Genomic DNA, 21,106 nt, shown 5'->3' with positions numbered 1-21,106 from the left:
CTGAATTTGACTGAACTGTAATAGAACTTGGATCAAATTGGACAGTATTGACAGTCATATTTAACTCAGAATATTTTTAAAAAGTAAATTTTTTAGTAACTCCATCACTAACTGAAACACATGATGATTCCACAGATTGTTTTAAAGCCTTCATTTATGTAAATTATGATCATTTTCTGATGTATATATACAGAAATGTGGGTCTGATGAAAAGTATGTTTAATACCTGCTTAAAGATTGTGATTTTCAAAAGGTACTTTTAATCTGACAAACGAGACTCACCGGAACGCAGATTCTAATTTAATGAATGACTGTAATTGGGTCTGGATCTAATTGGACTGTTTGAACTGAATTTGAACCAAACTAGATTCTGTATAACAGGGGTTTGAATTGGATCTGAGTGTTTCCAGATGACATTGTTATGAAATGGCCCTAGATCAATAGACTTAATCTATGTTTTCCATGATGCAGAAACACAGAAAAATTGCGTGGGAAAAGCAGGCTCTGTAAAATATTCAGATGTAATGAAACAAATCAGACTATTCCCCCAACAGTCTGTGTTCATCACTTTTGACAATGATGTTAAAAATTACGTAAAAGAGACTATTGGCTGCTATAGTTTATGATCTGTGTGATGCAGCCTGTTCAGCAGTCTCACGTTACCCCACATGAAGCAATCGGTAAAATATCAAAGCAAAGACTTACATTTATTGATCAGTAGGACAACCGTTTGTAGGTTTATGACACGCATGATTAAGAGCAACTGCAACAAAACATGATGACTGTAACAAATGCCGGAACACACACAAAAAACTGTTTTAAATGTAGGGTTGCCATCACTTGATATTATCCTTAGTCACACCCACATAACCCCTCGCCACCTGATCTATTTTTTTGTTCTCCAAGAATAAAAAAAAACCTTTGTTTCTCCGTGTTTCTAATGTCAAACACATTTCAGATTACAGATTGTTAATGTGAATGGAGCACCCACACACATCAATTTATGTATTCAGGTTGCAGATTAGTTAAAGGAGACATATCATACAAAATCCACTTTTTTAGCTCTTAAACACATTTTTTACAGTGCGTTGCGAAAGTATTCGGCCCCTTTGAACTTTTCAACCTTTTGCCACATTTCAGGCTTCAAACATAAAGACATAAAATTCAAATTTTTTGTGAAGAATCAACAACAAGTGGGACACAATCGTGAAGTGGAATGAAATTTATTGGATGTCAAACTTTTTTAACAAATAAACTGAAAAGTGGGGTGTGCAATATTATTTGGCCCCTTTACTTTCAGTGCAGCAAACTGACTCCAGACGTTCAGTGAGGATCTCTGAATGATCCAATGTTGTCCCAAATGACTGATGATGATAAATAGAATCCACCTGTGTGTAATCAAGTCTCCGTATAAATGCACCTGCTCTGTGATAGTCTCAGGGTTCTGTTCAAAGCGCAGAGAACATCATGAAGACCAAGGAACACACCAGGAAGGTCCGAGATACTGTTGTGGAGAAGTTTAAAGCCGGATTTGGATACAAAAAGATTTCCCAAGCTTTAAACATCCCAAGGAGCACTGTGCAAGCAATCATATTGAAATGGAAGGAGTATTAGACCACTGCAAATCTACAAAGACCCGGCCAGCCCTTTTAAACTCTCTTCTCGAACAAGGCGAAGACTGATCAGAGATCCAGCCAAGAGGCCCATGATCACTCTGGATGAACTGCAGAGATCTACAGCTGAGGTGGGAGAGTCTGTCCGTAGGACAACAATCAGTCGTACACTGCACAAATCTGGCCTTTATGGAAGAGTGGCAAGAAGAAAGCCATTTCTCAAAGATATCCATAAAAAGTCTCGTTTAAAGTTTGCCACAAGCCACCTGGGAGACACACCAAACATGTGGAAGAAGGTGCTCTGGTCAAATGAAACCAAAATCGAACTGTTTGGCCACAATGCAAAACGATATGTTTGGCATAAAAGCAACACAGCTCATCACCCTGAAAACACCATCCCCACTGTCAAACATGGTGGTGGCAGCATCATGGTTTGGGCCTGCTTTTCGTCAGGAGGGACAGGGAAGATGATCAAAATTGATGGGAAGATGGATGGGGCCAAATACAGGACCATTCTGGAAGACAACTTGTTGGAGTCTGCAAGAGACCTGAGACTGGGACAGAGATTTATCTTCCAACAAGACAATGATCCAAAACATAAAGCCAAATCTACAATGGAATGGTTCACAAATAAACGTATCCAGGTGTTGGAATGGCCAAGTCAAAGTCCAAACCTGAATCCAATCGAGAATCTGTGGAAAGAACTGAAGACTGCTGTTCACGAACGCTCTCCATCCAACCTCACTGAGCTCAAGCTGTTTTGCAAGGAAGAATGGGCAAGAATTTCAGTCTTTCGATGTGCAAAACTGATAGAGACATACCCCAAGCGACTTGCAGCTGTAATTGCAGCAAAGGGTGGCGCTACAAAGTATTAATGCAAGGGGGCCGAATAATATTGCACGCCCCACTTTTCAGTTTTTTATTTGTTAAAAAAGTTTGACATATCCAATAAATTTCATTCCACTTCATGATTGTGTCCCACTCGTTGTTGATTCTTCACAAAAAATTTGAATTTTATATCTTTATGTTTGAAGACTGAAATGTGGCAAGAGGTTGAGAAATTCAAGGGGGCCGAATACTTTCGCAAGGCACTGTATGTATTGGGAGTCTCTAAAGTCTAGAACATTTTTATTTAGTCACTCCAGATCCTGCGGTGATATGATTTAGATGCTTTTTGGGTCATATTTGGTCAGTCTGTTCAAATTTTTCCATTATCTATTACGTTTCGTTCTCTATTACATCACACTATTTTCTGTGGAACCTCTAAAGATGGTCATGGACTTCCGGCTAACCAATCCAGCGAATCCGCCATTTTTTTTCTCACAGTATTCTTGTAGTTTAAGTTGAAGGATGCTGAAGCAGCAAGCGGAAAAATCAAAATGTTCTGTTGTCGGGTGTATTAACCCACACCAGTCATTACACCGTCTCCCAGGATCAGAACCTCTTCGGAGTGCCTGGTTAAAATTTATTTTTCATGGAAACGTGCCGACATCTCTTCGTTTGCACGAAGCACTTCAGGGAAGAGTGTTTCAGCAACCTCGGTCAGAATGAAGGAAAATTAGCCAAAAGACACTGAGGGGTCAGTTCCTTCTGTCTATGGATGCGATGGAGCAAAGAGATAAGCTGTAGAAAATGGTAAAACGACAGCAAGCTTGATTGTTGAGGTGTTGATATAACTTACTGGCTGTTGTTTTGTTAGCACAGCTTCATGCCTCCTGCTAATGTTAGCGCTGTGCGCTTGCTTTTAGCTCCTTATGGACATCACCTAATTGTGTGTTTTGAATAACAATATTAAACAAACAGTTTTGCAATCTGTTTGGTTGCCCTTTTTGCCTTGGGAAACACATGATCCAAATGCATTCAGTAATGTTCTTGATGCTAGCGTTGGCTAACGCGTTAACTATGTTGGGGTCTTGTTTAAAAGTTGTGTTCATTCAATTTGCAGTAGCATTAATATTTTAAAAAGGTATCTTACATGTAGTTTGTGTAAATATATTGTCAATAACATCAGTAATGGGACTACAACTTTTGTTACTACTGTGAATTCCTTAACCTTTCTCTGCTATTGTTTAAGAATTTACATTTTTCATGTAGCCTACTAGGGCAGGGGTGTTCAAAGTCAGTCCTCGTGAGGTCCTGACGTGTCCCTGCTTTAACACACCTGATTCAGATGATTGCAGCTCAGCAAAACCTTGTTAATCAACCATCACGGTTTGTTGGATTTGATAGCTTACAGGTACAATATTAGTTTTAGTGCTGTTGTTCTCATGCATTAGTAAACGTAGCACATTGTTGGTGCAATGATTTTGTATATACTTCTTGTTTTTTTGGACATTTGTTGTTATTCATCGAGGGAAAGTAAAGTACTGGAAACTTGTTTTATTCAGAGGTCTATAGCACTGAGGCAGGCAATGGCCGAACGAGGTGGAGTGGAAGGCTTCGCAGCCTGGAGGGGTGCGGGGTGTTAAGTGCCTCATTTGCATTTAAATAGACCGCAGCAAAACGAGACAGTAAAAAAAAAAATGAGTAAAATGAACGCCTGAGGAGCTACAATAACGACCCGTTTATACCCACCCTTCGAAGCTGACACGATTTTAGAAAGTTTTACAATTGCACAGGGTGAAAGGAAACGGGAACAGACTCAGCGCATGCGCAAAAAGCTGACATAAAAACCACACGAGGGAGCCCAGATGTCAGCCAAAATTTCAGCTTAGCGGTTACAATTTTCAGCGTATCGGCGCTCTAAAATGGCGAGAACCCTGGATGTATATGTATTGATCAAACCAACGTGTCTATCCCTTCCCAGAAGACTGAATTCTATTGTTAAACGTTGCCTATGGGGGGGGGGGGTGATATGCACTGGGGTCCCAGGTCTCTGGGGCGATCTGCTCCGGCATAGATGGCGGCTGCCGGTGGGGCATGTGGGCTTGTCACTGCAGCTCCCTGGGGCTTCTGCACTGTGACTGCTGGGTGGTTACCCTGTGGCTCTCCTCTGCTCTGCTCTTCTCTGGGGGGGTTGCGATGGCCCTTCCGGGGTTCCCATACTCTGGGGGGCCTTTGGATGTCTGTGGCTCAGATCTCCTCCATGTCTGTCTCGGGTCCAGGAGGGCAGGTCTTTGGCTCCTCACACTCGCTATTGCATGTTTTTATGGAGAAACCTTATATACACAAGCATGCTCACACTTGAACTCACAGGGGTTTGGATTAAGGTGTTTCATTTCCATCTCCGTGTCCATTGCAATTGAAATAATCACAAAGCAGTTTCTAATAAGCTTTTGTTAAAGTGGCCCTATTGGGTTTCTTTTTGGCACTCAGACACAATTCTGAGTGCCACTCTGCTGAACAGGACAGGTACTAAATAAATAAATAAAACAAAAAAGAAAAACTGAATCGGACTGTGCTCAGTACGCACCGCCATGTAGCACATTGCTCCATTTTGAAAAAGTAATGTACAATACATCTAAAAGCACAAAAGGAAGAAGAGGCAAATTAGTGGTTTCTGACACTGAAAGACTACTTTTCATTGCTTTTCACCCTCTTCAAGGGCAAACCTTAAGAAAATGTAAATCTCCACACATTTCACCCTGGAGCAGCAAAGCAAGAGTCCATTATTCAAATCAGGAAGGGTGTCTGAAACGTGCAATAGCACACTTGTTTCTTATATGTTGATGCATTCATGATCTCCCTTGATTTCTTTAGAAAACAAGTTTATACATGAACCTCATTAGGAACAATGGTAATGGTAGGAAAATGAGAGACTGGACCATATTTCTGAGGAGCTTGAAAGCCTCAGAGACTGAGAGGAACTGACCTCGACTTCTTAGTGCCATCAGAGGGCTTTATTAAAGGCAGGAGAAGACACCTCTGACAGATGTCATCTGTAGATGGGTGTGCCCAGACTCAGTGTGACAGACAGATAGGCCCTAATTAAAGCAAGCATTCCCCCAAGTGAGTGGCCTATTTTGCTAAATGAGGAGTGAGAATAAAGCCCAAAGAGAATACTCCACTTTACCTTGGATTCAGACACAGAGAGAAGAAGGCATCTCCAGTTTTCCATTTCTGAACTCTAAAACCACAGAAGGAAGGCATAAGAACTGAACTGAACAGCTTATTAATGGTTGGGGAGGGATGGACAAAACAACAAGTACCAACAGTTTTTTGGTACAGTATAAAAAAGGCCATTCCTGCCATTTCACAAAAAGCTGCTACTAGGAGTGGATGGTGTATTGTTGCAAGCAGAATATTACATATAAAAATCCAATCCAATGCTAGGGAAGCAAAAGTATCTAATTTCATTATCATATAAACATACATAGTCATAGTGAAAACGAAGCATCCTCCTTTTGTTCTAGCATGTTAGTGTCAGAATATCATTTCAAAATCTCCCAAAGTTACGAACACCCTAACCCTAAATCAAACCTTACCAAGAGCTACATCTTCTACAGACCTCCATTAGTTAAATGGTAAAGTTCAAGATGGTCCAATTACTGTACTGAATAAATATGACTTCATTAGAATAATTGCCACAAGAAACCATCTTTTCTCTAAAGATAATAACATTTCAGGACTTCATTAAAGATATCCTTTAGGCAAGTGAAAACAAAATCCAGAGGTTTGGCCATAATGCATTTCAAATCGTTTGGAGACATCCAAACAGCACATCAGCATTGTGGTGGAAATTATTTGGGTTTTCTTTGTAGGCACGGAACTTGGGGAGTTTGCAGTCAATGAGTTGCACATGAACACGTCACAAAGTACTCCCGTGTCAAATGCTAAGAAATCTGTCTAAAAGCTAAAGTTTGGCTCAAAATGAGTCATAAAACCCAACAAGTAATTGGCCAACATTTCCCCCAAACTAAGTAAGAGACTGAAAGTCAGAGAAATGAGTACTTGAGGTTATTGGTGGGAGTGGTGGTGAAATGAACCATTGACTCATGGTGTGAACTTTATTATCCACATATAGCTTTTTTCAATTTGGTTTCATCTTTGGTTGGGAAATGATGACAGTGATAATTGCAGAACCTGGTAAAAAACAAGTAATTTATTTTAATTATCTGATGTACACAACCCTAGAATAGTATGAGGGTGAATGTGTTTTACCATCAAGTTATGTCAGATATAAATAGGCAAATGAGTTACACTTCTAGATTGAGGAAACAACAGGTTGAGGTGCTCAGACATCCTCAGAAACCTTCAATGATGGCTTAATGTCAGAAGCATGAAGCTCAGATGGTTCACAGCAGACATTTGCTCAGTTCCAGACTAAAATGAATAGTTTGTGTCGCCCATCAGGGGTTGGAAAGCTTTCTTCATCAGTGGAAAAAAGATCATCTTGACATTAGGACTGAGAAGGATGATGTATAAAGGAAGAGATGTGTTTGGAATGCCAAGGGAAGATGTCAGGCCACATAATTCAAAATTTACTGGAAGAAATCTACGAATGTGAAACCTTTCTGAAATAGTCCTGCACTCTAAGGTTGCGTGACACACATTGTTTCCAATAATATGGAAACTGAGGCAGCTAGCCTTACCGAGTATTTGCATCACTACACAAAAAACTTGGAAGAATGATCAGAGAACATATTGTTCAGCTGTTGCCATGAAAGCTGTCCTTGTGACCATGTGTGCTCCAAGACCTGAGTGGCATGTTATTCAGTCAGTTGATGTTAAGCTGTTACTGAGCTATGTCCGAAGAAAGAGAGCGAGACTAACACCTTTACAACTGCCGTCATCTTCTCAGAGCTGATAATGAGGACAAAGGTCTTCACTTGCAATATTCTTCATTTGGTTACCTTCTGTATGGTGTAATAAACACAATTCAGAAATAAATAAAGCAGCCATAGTTTGTTCTAAACTTCTCAGCTTACAGGAGCTGTTCACTCCCAAACCGAACGCCATGTAATCTAAGCTTAGTTTAAGCTCCTTGAGTAAAAAAGTAGTCTTGAGCCTTCAGGTTCTCCAGAAAGTCAGCACCACTCACTAGACCAGGTTTGTGCACAGCGCTGCATGTGGTTGATCTTCCATCCCTCTCATTCTGTTCTCATCTGTTCTGTTGAATCAACAGCTTGATATAAGTTATAAGTATGGGTACAAATAGCATCAAGAACTATTTAAAAAGGGGTAGAATAATAACCCCTGCCAGCTGACTGATGGGAAAATTAGGCAGGCAGAGAGGAAGTACTATTTCCACAGACAAATGCTCTTTTGCACGGCAGCCTGATTTCTGTTTTTCATGCTGCTTTGCGTGGGGCAAATGAGATATTTTCAGAAACATGTAAGCAGCTGTGCATCAGTTCTGAAAAGAGAAGTCTGTGGTGACTTATTACAAAAATAAATGACTTCATCTTCACTTGGCATGTCTTGAATACCCTACATGTCGAATTCAAGCAGGTCACTAAAAACTAAAGCCTTTGATTTTAGTTGAGTAAACATCATTGAAGTAATTTAGACTCTAATAAAAACAAGAAATATTGTAAAGTTATATTTAGTAATCCATTCCTGACGTGTGATGGAATCATTTTATTGTAGGCTTACTGGAAAACTAAATAAATCCTCAGAGTTGAAAGCTAACAAGCTAGTCAGACATCGGCTTCATCAGCTGATCGTGAGTCTACCTGGATAAGTTTCTAACAACTGTGACACCTGAAAGGCAACAGTAACAAACCATCTGTAATGCTGCTGCACAACTTAAACAAAATCCAATAGTTTGCTGCATTCTTTATGGAGCTGGCCCAGACCGATCTTATGGATCGATACAGCTAAACCAACATAATTCCCGTAGGAACTCAGATGTTCAGCTGATCAAAACAGCACCCAATTTAACAGACTGCTAATATCCCCTAACAGAGTGTTGCATCATTCTGAAATTAACATTTACAGTTTCAGTTCATTTAAACTGCTGAAGTCAGCTAAAACAGAGGACATCTGACTGGCTGTTAGCTTCCAGCACTCTGAGGATTTCTTAGCTTTTCAACAGACTCGTGACATCTTTGTACAACAGGTAATAAACCTTTAGAGATTAAGAACTTCACAGAACCTCCTTCAAAATAATCTGAATAACCCCTACATGTTAGTCAGTAGTACAACCCAGGCATTTGGCATTGACATTTATGTGCATTGATGGCTCATTTTAAAGAAAATGTAACCTAAATCAGTTATTTTTCTGACTAGGTGACATCATTACACAAACAAGTTTATTCTGGGATGTCCCAGTGCAGAAGAAACCGTACTCTTTAGCCATAACTAAACTTTAACATTAAGAAATATGCTATACTAGCATCTGTATTACCTGATAATGGGCTAGTGTTTAATGGAATTTAATTTGTTTTAACCAAATACTTCATGTTTTAGAATTCTTTTGACCAAATTTAAAAGTGATTCATCCAACTGTTAAAATATTCTGAGCTTTTTCTCCTATAGCATTCCATTTGTCATGAAGTCTTTGTAATCTCAGTCATTGTGTCCTAGAGCAAGACACTTCATCTTCCTTGCCTGCTGATGGTGGTCAGAGGGTTCGATGGTGCCAATTGTATGGCAGCCCTACTTCTGTCAGTTGGCCCCAGGGCAGCTGAGGCTACAATGTAGCTCACCACTGTCAGTATGTGAATGTGTGTTTTAATGGATGGATGTCTGATTGTAATGTAAAGCGCTTTGGAGTCCTCTGATTTGATAAAGAGCTATGCAAGTGCAGGCCATTTACCATTACCACTCGCAATGAGGTGGTACTCAATTGTAATGGAAGACGACCCGAACCATGTGTAGTTGAGTCGAGCCAAGCCAAGCAGGTACCAGAACAAAAGGGCCATTAGAATGAATTTTAGCTATGCACACTCCACTTTGCTTTGGTGTTAAACTAAATACTAAATATGTGGAAAAGTACCTCATGCCCAGTTTATGGTGAATGACCTTTAAAGTTGTGGATCTCTAACTCTTCCAAAGTTCCCGGCAACCTAGTTAGACTGGCATCGTGAAATCTTTCAGATACCAGGACATTTCTAACAGAATAACTCTAATGGCCTCCATATACCAATACCCGGTCGTTTTATTTAATCTGGTCTTTCAGCAGGATAATTATCCAAACATATGTCCAAACCAAAAGAGAAATGGTTCCTCAGACAAAATGACTTAACCTTCCGTAGGCATCTAAGGCCTTAAATCTAACTCTAAATCTGGATTCTGGGTAACTGAGGAAAATTGTGTGTAGAGGAATAGTCAAAGATCCATCTCTCTGTATGCTTCTGTCCTATTGGGAAAAGGGGGTTTGTACACATTGTTGATTGCTAGGATACTAATAACTGTGCAATTTGTGATTTTGCTAGAATGACATTTTTAACACTGGATCTTTTCCTCACTAAATAAATATAAACAAATAAAAGGTTAGATTTTTAACATGGTTTGATGTGATTCTGATAGATTTTAACACGGGGACTCTCTCTCAGGGACATTCAGGAATACAGTGTCATTGCTTATGCTTTTATCCCAGAGTCAACATGTCCAGGCCATATGGGTCAGTCAGAACCAGATGGAGGGGCTGTGGCTATAGTATGAAGACACATTCACTGTACAAACTGCTCATGGCACTACTTTGTGTTACATCTATTCATGCTCTTATGACACAATCACACACACACACACAAACACACACACACATACACAAACAATGTCTCATTTTGATTCATCTTTCATGTCTGGTCCTAGTGTAATGTGTAAATGGCTCATTGAGCCGCTGACATCAGCAGCCAGGCCAACACAGAACCTCTAAATGTGAGCATGGCTGCTTTGTGGGAACATGCAGGTCGCAATACTGGGTACATTTGGACCAAAAAGGCCCATTTAACATTGTGAAAGTAATGTGTTCATTTAGATGTATAATGAAACAGCAGTAATACAGTACAGTTTAGCTCTATTCTTACAGCACAGAGTATATTTAGCTCTCCAGTTGTTTTTTTTTCCATGGGAATGAGCAATGCACGGCATACAGCTGGGGCCCCGGGTATTTTCCAGAAGTTGAAACGACAAAGTGACCGGCCCCCCTAACCCAAGCTAGCTTTTCCACATCCTTGTGGGTTTGTCAAGTGATCATTTCCACTCGGCTGAGTCCAAGCATCAATGCGTCTGCTAACCACTGGCCTAGTTTTCCCTTCCTGCAGGCCTGTGTTGCCACTGAACACAGGCTCCACATTCACATCTGGATTGTGTTTAAATTAAACTGCTGATTATTTTAGGCACTTTATTCAAGTTTTTAACCACCTATTACAGATTTAAGGTCTTTAATACATGCAAAATCATTTGTGCAAAATTTGCAATTAAATTCAAACATCCGCATGAAAATGCGCGGCAGGTTTATTCACGGATGCTACATGTCTAACAATTTTTATGACTGTACAAAAGAAGCTTGACCTGGGATCAGAGTCAGTCAACTAAAATAATGTAATCACTGGAAGACTGATGGGTCCATCACTGTAATAAACAGCATGGCATTTTTTTTCTTATTTCTGATCTAATCTACATGGCACACGCTTTTTTCCCACAGAAACAACTCTGAAACCGTTTCATCAGATTCAGTGTGCTGCCATTTATGTGTTTGCAGAGCGTATTTGGACCTGATTGCCACTGTACATATTCCTTTCTAGATCCCTGCCAGAGAACTCCTTAGAAACTCTTAGAACTGTAGGGGCCGGCCTGCTGACTTCAAAGGCAGCTGAATGTCCTCCCACAAGCTAATTTCAACCATAACCTTAAAAACCACATGTTAACTCTCTGCCACTTTCACCAAAGTGGTTTAACTGCTAGACTGACCAAAGAGGATACAGAGCTGCTAGTCTCTGTGGTTCAACCCACTAATTCCATTGTCTTTGTTTTCCCTCAGGTATCATATTTTGGTTTCACTGTTTGTCAGTTTGTTCACCAAAAGCAGCCATTAGCTCAAGCTCAGTGTGCACGGCGATACCAACAAGCACCCAAAGTGGATCTCATGTTTAAGGGCTAAGCTCATCGGCTGAAACATCTCGTAGCCTGCTGGAGTTTACTGCCACCCACCAAATGAAATGCCTTACCACCTCCCTCCCACCCAGAGAGAACAGCCTGAGCTAATTCGCTCATTCTGCTGAGTTTGTGTCTTCCGTTCTCAATCAACAGGACACTCAGAAAGAGCTTCAGTTTTACATTAGGGGGCACAACCTGAGCTCAGTGAACAGTGTTCCTGGTCATCTTTCTCAAAAGTGTGGAAAAATGCATCAAGTCCACAGAAGGTAAAGCCAAGGCACCACTAACTAAGGGTGTATTCACACCAGGAAAGTCCTTTGGTCCGCTTGTTTGGTCCGGACCAAAAGCGAACTTTATTTTTTTATTTGATGTGGTTTTTTTTCACATTGTACTATTTGCAAGTGAACTATTACTTGTAAACAAAGCCACGCGGGTGACGATCATTGTTCCCATTGGACAGAAATGATGGGGGCAGGACAGAACACAGACCCGGAAATTTAGGAAAACATCTGTAGACGTGCTGCGTGCAGCACCTCTGTTTTACATATTTGTGCCGTTATTTCAGCTGCAATATTATTGTGAGAGTGAAGAGCAGCTCATTCAACACAGATTTTGAGACGTTCCATTTATAATGTTGGAACCCCGTCGGAGAATGCGTGCTGAACACCGACGTTCTCTATGTGCCTTGTCCCACAACAAGCCAGTAGCGTTGCTAAGTAACACACAGCTTATCAGGTATGATTACCTTACAACACACACCTTTGCTACCAGCTAAGGTGGCTTTTTATGTCCAAAGAGACGTACGCTTTTTGTAGTTGGTTCGGATCGGGGCCGGTTTGTATTCAGACCATAAGCGAACCGCACCAGAGTCCATTTGGAAGCGGACCAAGACCACCTCAAAAAGTGGGTCTCGGTCCGGTTGTTTGGTCCGGACCAGGGTTCGCTTGAGTGTATTCACACCTGCACAAAAGGTCCGGACCAAGGGGGGAAACGAACTCTGGTCCGTTTAAAGTGGACCAAAAGTGGCAAGTGTGAATACACCCTAAATGCCAACATGTGCAACACTGATGATCCATTACTACCTATAGCTGCGTGTTTGTCCCATAAGCAACGTCTGCAGACAGGAACTCTGGAATCAACCACTTCCTGTCAGTGGGTTATGTTTCAGCTGAAGCACTTTGGCTTCCAAACAGTTTTCCTTGGAAAAGCACTGTAAAGCCAAGACTTGCACAGAAGCCCTGACTAATCTGTTGGAGCTTCCTGTTTAGGATGTCGGAGCATGCGGCAGCAGCGTTGGCCGGGACAGAGGGGTTTCCTTCACTGAACATGACCTTTATTTTCTGCTCTGCCTGTACTCTGCTCCCTTCTCTGAAGGTCAGAATACAACGCTAAACGCATAGAAGGAATCATCTGTAGTAAATATTTTGTTTTAAATTCCGTTCTTCGTGCGGTTTTAGATTATAATATCTAAAGCAATGGTTGTCAATCCTTTTCCTACAGGCCCACTATCCATATTAGATATTTCTCTACTGATACTGACTTGAAATAAATGAATGGACTAACAGGTTTCTATAGCACTTAATCATTGGAATCAGATGTGCTGGAGAAGACATCTAAAAGATGAAGGACTGTGAGAAATAACTTCACGTTCCTCTTTATTAGACCTAACTCTTCAGTGGACATTTTTCTCGTTATCTGAACATTCTGCACAGGAGAGAAAACAAAACACTAAAATATCCACATCTTTGTTTATTTATTTACATCAGAAACTTTAACTATCCAACACAAACAGTGTTGTCAGGAGAAGGCTCATGATAGAACCGAACTGCCAATGCTGGAACAGGACGGCCCCCATTTACAATGCCTCCGCAAGGGACAGAACGACAATCTGAAAGCATAGTCCTGTTTAACTAAATAAATCAATATATACAGTTATATGACATTACAGTTGTTGGGACCCAGACATGGGTTACAACATTAAAGGCCAGAAAGAACTTTTCTGGAACTTTCTGGAAATAAATTGCATTAACCTACTTCCATCACAGCCAGGAACAAGAAAAAGGGGGAGTGACAGCGGACTTCCTGTGACATCAATGAATAAAAACTCCGTGCGCCAACAAACAGACCTCTTCCACGCAGGTCCCCAGCGGAACTGGAAGGAGAGACAGCACGCTAATGTCTCTTTGCTGGCAAACAGACATAACTCTACAAACTGGATCCAAGAGTGTCATACGATCACGTGATCATATGCACTAAGCTAAGCAGGAATGAATTGCTGTTTGTGTATCCGGTATTCATTCATGAACGGGATAATTAAGGTGCAAGTGTGGCTTGACTTTTCTTTCTGGAGGACCGCACCACTGTGGCTACAGCAGTCACGTGCAGTTCAGCCAGCCCGGCAGAACGAGCCGCCCCGCCCCACGGCTAGGGGGGTTAGCTGCAAGTTAACCCTTTGTTCACAATGGATTCTTTCCTCAACTTCGTCGCCGCGGACAACTTCCCCTCAGCATGGTTCACATAAGAGGTAGTGTTTGGGCAGAGAATAGTAGCTTAGAATGAAATAATCTAAACATTTTCCATTTTATGATGTTTGGTTTTGTTTCTGTTGAAAACTCAGCTATCTTAGTGCTAGCAGATTACCTGCTCAGCGCATGTGCTCAGTTAATGTGTTCCGTGTTTGTGTTTTGAAAGTTAAGACAAACTTTATTTAAAGGGTGATTTTTAAACACAGAAGATCGGCCATAATGCGACATCCACACTTATGCATTTTAACCTTTTTATTAGTGGTATTTTAAAGGTATGTGTTTGATTCTGATGATAAGCTTCTTTTGTTAGCGGCAACCGCTAACGGCTAAGAACACGTGAGTCAGCTAAAGATCATTTACCCAAAACGGTTGTTAGTTAAATCTAGGAAATAATATTTCCCTAAATATTATTTTACTAAACTTGATAACTAAGTAAACACCATTAAGACCAATTTATCCAGAAAGATTTGGTTCTTATTCAAAATATTTTGTTAAATATTATTTTACTATTTCCTTAATAATATTTCTTTAAATATTATTTTAATAAATAAAGGCAGCTAATAAGACCCCGTTGAGAATTAGTCATCCAGAAGGTTGGTTTTATTCAGCAGATCATTCTTTAAAACATTATTTTATTAAAATAATATTTTATCTGATCTTGCATTGTGAACGGTTGTCTAAACGTTTGCTGATTATTGCCTAAGTTGTTTCCAAGACTAACTTAACTTCATTTCCAGATTCTTCAAGATAATCCTTGGTTCTCAAACATAAACATTGCATGGTAATGTTGCATCATTCTTTCAGTCATGGTTTTCAATCATCTTTAATCAACTTGTTTATATTGTACATAGCCTATTAGTCTTCCTTATTCTTTAATTCTGCTTGGTAGTTTAGTTGGATTGTTTTAGCATAGTAAAGAGTTTGTTGATTGAAATATGTTTGACTTTGAGTTGACTTATTTTTGTTAATAAATTCTTGTATTTTAAGAAATTGTGTGAATTCATTCCATGTGTGCAGAGTTTATGCTGTTCAATAATGTCAGAGCTCGTCTCACACCTTTCTATTTTGTCCTAATACCATCGCCTTACTGGGCTGATATTCACAGGACAACCCTTAACATACCAAAATATTATTTGATAAAATATTAAAATATTAATATTAAATAATATTAAATATATTATTAAAAATTAAATAATATATTCATAATCAAAACACAGTGGTTAGGAAAACAAAACAATAAAACATTACCTAATTCTACTTCTGTTGGCTCAAGGCATTTCATCTTTCTATAAAATTTTGTTGTGGTATATTTATTCAATGTATTACATTATTTTGATGTTTAGGTGCCAAATCAAAAGCAGAGCCTAATAAACAGGTAGATTTAGATCCATTCTTGCACTGGTTACAGTCTGATGCTGAGGCACAAAGTGTGCAGAGGTCACCAAGTTTCTGCACCATTGTGCTCCGACAGCCTGAAAATCCAATCAACATGCAGTATTTGTCTATCTGTGCAAAAAATACATTTTTACCATGATTTTCCATTTCTTGGCAATACATAGTTGACTTCTAGTTTGTGGTAGTTGCCTGGCAACCTTACACCTGCAGTAAGTGCAAAAGGTCAAATGTCAGCTTTGTAGTAATTATATTGTAGGTAAAAACTACTCAAGAAGAACAATGTTATAAATATATCTTCCAGAAAAGGATGCAAAACCTGGATTGTCCTCAGTTCCAACTCAAGCAGGTTTTCTAACACCGGTCCAGGTTGCTGTGAAAGCAGGAAGAATGTTCTGGTGGTCTTCACATTCATGAATCCTCACATAAACATCTGGCTTCCTTTAACTCGCCAATGATCTTCTGTCCCGACATGTGGACTCACAGTTACTGTCAGCACAGAATGCACATGCAGACGTATCAAACATCTTGCTTTTCTTAATGCAGATGTTAATGGCGAGAGGAAACACCTGCTCCTCCATGACTCTCTGCAGAGTAAAAGCAACCCGTTCCTATTGAGCCTGTCCCTCTCCTTCAGGGATAAGTCAGCGGTGCAACCTCAGACAGCAGCGAGCATCTCCCCATGCTGCACGCCTAATTATAAAACGACTAAAAGAGGAAAATAAAACGGTGTGCACAGACGCTCCAAAACAGGAGAAACAAGCAGTTTTACTGTTCTGCCTTTAGTAGCTGCTGTCTGTGAGGAATGTGACTGAGTCACCCACAGCAAGTCAGTCACACTGTATTTGACGAATGAGTCACAAAAAGCTGGTCTGGTTGCTGCGAATGAATACAGAGAAGTATAAAAAAGGAAAAGAAAAGTGAATTTAAAGTTGTAGGAGTGAGCTGTGGTTGGAGCGCAGCTGCATCAGTCTGAAACCCGAACAGCTTCTGCTACTACAGACATGACGAGGCTGCAGAGGCGTGAGAAAGCCTGCGTTCAAAACACAAGAGGAAGTCGTTCTGAGGGGTGACATGGCTAAAAAAGCCAAGCACTGCCAGCAGAGCGACAGCTCCATGATGACCTGGAGCAGCTTCACTTTACCCAAAGTTATACGGCAACAGTGTCTTCTCCTCAGCTATGAGCTTCTTACCCCTGGCAGAGAGCTTCTTGGTGTTGATGATTTTGGCAGCATATTCATGTCCCATGGAAATCTTCATGCACCTCTTCACCACAGAGAAAGCTCCCCTGCAGGACACAAAGAGTGGCTAATCAGTGGCTGTGGGTTCAAACATTTACTGCATGCACAAAACTCACACAGACAAGCACTTCCTTGTTTTATGGAATTCTATGGAAATGAGTTCCTGAAAGAGAACATTTAGTGTTGTTGGATAGCAGATGGATGCATTTTAATACTGAAACATGTTCCTCAGATTATATCAGTACAGTGAGAAAACTACCAACCGCACGTCACGAACAAAACCATGTCAAACAAAGAGCTTTCTGCTCAAAGCAGGGAGCAACAAACCCGTCTAGAACAGGATGAAATGGTGGCTGACAGAGAGCCCCGTCTTCTCTGAAACATGGTCTGCAAGCATGCTGCCAACAAAATCAGGTCTGTTTAAGGTGTGGTGATCTTCAGGGCCTTCATTCAGAGGACATCCTGAAGTCGAGTTAATTCTGAAATACATTCAGTAAAATAATACTTTATTAAGCCCAAAGAAATTAGACAAATAAATAATCTGAAGTAGGCATGAGCCAGATACTAGTACCAAGGTACATCTAACTTTTAAACATTTGTAAGCAGCTGACTGCAGGCTGGCTACCAGAGCAGACAGCCTGACTATTAAACAAGCTAGTATTAGCATGTAAGACTCCCAGCGTTGTTCTACTAAAAGAACAGCAAAAACACCCTCATCAAAACTACTAAACTTAGTCTAGCAAAAAAATAATGCAGTTTATAAGATTATTATAATAACTGTAATTATGTGTTGTAGTTCAGTTGAAACTACTGGATCATCTCAGGAGGTCCTGGTGCAGGGAGAGAGACTTTGTAGGATTAGAAATTACTGAGATGTTTAAAACTGCACTAAAACACAAGAGGTCCTCTTTAGACCATAACAAAAGAATCGAAAACTGACAGGATCAACCACCAGTGGCGAGTCCAACTGTGACTGGACTGCAGCAGAGGTGTTCCTTCCATGTTTAAGCCACACATTGAACCATGTGGTTCTCAATCTGTTCTCATTCACACACATGTTGATAACTGACCTTTGATCTAAGAAGACCAAAGGTGATGCAGACCCCTCGCCCTGCCTTTTTATTAATGTTCATGCTGAAAAAGAAGGAATGCAAAGATCTCTCGGCTGTCTGCTGAAATCTGTTGATCTGCAACTTAACCGGCAATCCGCCAGTCTGGAAAACACCAGAGTTATGCAGGTCTGCAGTGTGAAGGTTTTTATACACTGACAAAACCAAACTTGGGTAATAATAAAGCGGTCAGAAAGAGAACAAGACCTGTATGAGGCTCCTAAAAAGGTACTGTTCTGTTCACCGACATAGGTTGAGGTTTTCTATTCTATTGACATGTTCAGATCCTGTTCATTTTGTAGAAGCTTTCATTTAAGATAAGATCACCAACGCAAAGAACGTTTGAACAGTTTTATCGTGCAGACTTTCAAACTGCCAATCATTATTTTTAGTCACAAGCGTTAGCCCAACGTTAGCGGTGTTCCAGTTTACAGCACATTCCAGGGAACGTGGCAATGCGGTGCAGGCTGTACACGGCCACGCAGTCCTGACAGAAGGTCTGTTAAGGTGAAACGCCATCAAACTCTTGTGTCAGCATTCCAAAGTACTGAAGCAACGTCATCTCCAGGCGTCTGCTAAGTCTTGGCTATGTCAGCAGTAACATGGCATCAGATTAGCAGATGGCATTAATCTGGTATCATTCAGTACTACAGGTTCTGGTTCAGGCTGGTTCAAGATTATGGCCAGAGAATCAGAATCAGAACAAAATAATCATGCAGAGAAAAAACATGTTATCCTAGAGTTGACAATTTAATTACCTGTTGTATGATCTAACAATACACTAAATATTCTAAACCATATTATTAGAGTTGCATAAATGATTTTATGCTCCTTGGCCCACTTTTGTCTTCCAGTTCAACCACATCTGGATCAGTGCCTGCAGCCTTTCGATACAACCTTGCGAGGAAAAGTGGAATACATTGGGAAGCATTTAGAAACCTACAGAGCAGTGATTAAAAAGTTTTATAGTAGTTCTTATTGATTTGGAGCAAAAACAGCCTGAAATCCCTGAAAAGTAGAGGCTTCAGTAGGAAAAAAACTAACACCAATTAGCTGAATTGGTTCAATGTCACTAATAACTGGAAACCATTTAATGTAATTCTGCAATATCAAAACCAGAGGTTTCTAAAGTTGGGGTCAGAAAATCTCTTCCAACATTACTTTGAAGGTCTAATAAGTTGGGGAAGCATTGATCTCGATGGGGGCTGCAAAGCACTGATGCCTTGTGGCAAGAGGGTCGTGGGTTTGAATCCTGGACCTGTGCTCTTTCTGCATGATCTCCTCGTACATGCATGGGTTCTCTCCGGGTACTCCAGCTTTCCCCCCACGATCTAAAAACTGTTACGTTAATTGATTACTCTAAATGTGGTTGTTTGTCCTGTGATGGCCCAGCGACCTGTTCAGGGTGTACCCCGCCTCTCACCCAGTGACTGCGGAGACAGGCACTCTGCGGACAGCCTTCGACAGGCTCAGATGTTCTGATAGAAGCACAAGCTCCACATTAACACATACCTATATACCAGGCAGGGAAAAAATGACATAAGATGGTATAAAGGGAAACGGATCTATTGTTTTTTTCTTTGCCACTCCGTAGTTACAGCAAAGCACCAATAACACACAGGGGTGTTTTGAGGAGCTAATCTTTTTACCCGGAGGGAAACTTTTCTTTAGAAATGAGATTTAAAGTCTAAGCTGCTCTCAGACTTACATCCATACATGTTGATATCTTGTTGATTTTCATCGGGAATTCCAAACCTTCTACTGAGCCACAATCCTAAAGACAAAGAGGAACAATAAGCTCCTGGTTGGAATTCACTCAGACAACTACCTGCTCAACAGTTCAGTAGAAAGTGACCTCTCCTCAAGGAGAAGGTGCTCCTGATTCAAAGGGCAGAGATTGGAGAACCACGCCCTCCTAAAATACACTGGGGCTTGAGATGATCGGCCCTGATTAGGTGAAACATCTGAGCCGCGCCTCCGGTCAGTGCTGGCACACAGGTGAGGAGGAGGACGCGTTCAATTCGACCTGTTCTGACCCCTAATCAACGTATTCATGTTCCAGAATCGGTACAAAAACTTCAGATCCAGAATTCAGCCCTGAGGGCATGAGCTAGAACAAGCCATGCTAGAAAAGTCCCCGAAAACAAGGGCTTTTAAACAGAGCCGTGGGGCGCCCACAGGTGGGCGCAGGTAGGGGTAGGGAGAGCCCTCAATCCGTCCATACGGCCCACAGTTTGACCCAGCAGAGCGACACAATGAACAGAACTTACTTGCCCAGCTCCTCGTACAGCTGGTACTCATCAGTAAACCTGGTGCAGGTGGTTGAAGCCATGTTCAGGTGAGCAGGGAAACTAAAAGCTGTCTTAATACTCCGGGAACCTTCCCCTTCGCGTCCTGAATGCCTCTGGTTCTTTTTTGGAACAGCAAAAATCAACTAAAGCTTAAATAAAAACAACGGGCTGAATGGGTTGCGGTGCTGTCTCTGCTCCCAGCTCCGGTTCGTGGACCCCACAGAGACGACGCTCCTGCTTTCTGTTTGTCTCTGCGCTCACACTTGGAGATCAGTTCAACACCGTCAAGTTTCTCTGACAGGTACACTGTCGCATTTCCGGTAGGGACCCTTCAAAATAAAAGCACTGATGCTGAGGGCTGCAGAAGGACCAGCGCTGGAGTCATCGGGTTCAACCGAAGGAACTTGTATGAACATAAGACATGTACGAACAAGTTTATCAGAGCTCAGTTAGGTACCTCAACTACTCCCATATGCACACATAGATGGAGTCATTTCAGCAAAACACAGTGGTGTGCAATCTATTTATTGCCTTATAAATAATGGGATCAAAGATTATTGTTAAATTTTACATAAATATTATCAAGTAAAAAATAATATGTGTTGTTTCTTTCCAAATGCCAGTAATAACTGCTCTTTTTGTCCATGTGAGGGTGAAAAACTTGAACATTTATGTTGAAATATTTTGGTCGGATTTGCAAAGTCTTCTTAGCAAAGTCTTCTAAAAATATCATAGTTTCAAAATGTCTAATATTGTTTGTCTTTGACAATTCAGCCTTTTCTTCAGATGTAATGTACATAATCAGTCTAATTATAATCCTTGCAAAATATTGTGTCCACAAGATGAAATGGAATAAAATATTCCCTCGTTTAATAATTTTAAAGAAACTGAATTAAAAACACATCTTGCTTCTGTTCAAAAACTTAATTGACATAATCGGAAAATTGAAAA

At 40.7% G+C, this 21,106-nt stretch overlaps 1 protein-coding gene across 15 annotated transcripts in view; it reads right to left on the bottom strand.

Annotated features, from left to right (window-relative positions):
- Positions 1-20,585, bottom strand: part of camk2d1 (calcium/calmodulin-dependent protein kinase (CaM kinase) II delta 1) — a 143,368-nt gene extending 122,783 nt beyond the window's left edge. For 2 of the 15 annotated variants that reach the window (XM_047386742.1, XM_047386740.1), the window contains exons 1-2: positions 20,135-20,454; positions 16,708-16,802 (exon numbers count right to left, since the gene is read on the bottom strand). In XM_047386742.1, coding sequence (XP_047242698.1) covers positions 16,708-16,802; positions 20,135-20,196 — 157 coding nt within the window. In that variant the 5' untranslated portion in view covers positions 20,197-20,454. Of the gene's footprint in view, positions 1-16,707; positions 16,803-20,134 lie in introns of all 15 variants that reach the window. The other 13 variants (XM_047386746.1, XM_047386747.1, XM_047386749.1 and 10 more) reach the window with 13 other exon arrangements.
- Between the last annotated feature and the right edge of the window lie 521 nt (positions 20,586-21,106).

This window comes from Girardinichthys multiradiatus, chromosome 14 (assembly GCF_021462225.1).
Source record: "Girardinichthys multiradiatus isolate DD_20200921_A chromosome 14, DD_fGirMul_XY1, whole genome shotgun sequence".
NCBI classification, from domain to species: Eukaryota; Metazoa; Chordata; class Actinopteri; order Cyprinodontiformes; family Goodeidae; genus Girardinichthys; species Girardinichthys multiradiatus.
The sequence above is the reverse complement of the archived record's forward strand: the minus strand, read 5'-3'. Positions and strand labels throughout refer to the sequence as shown.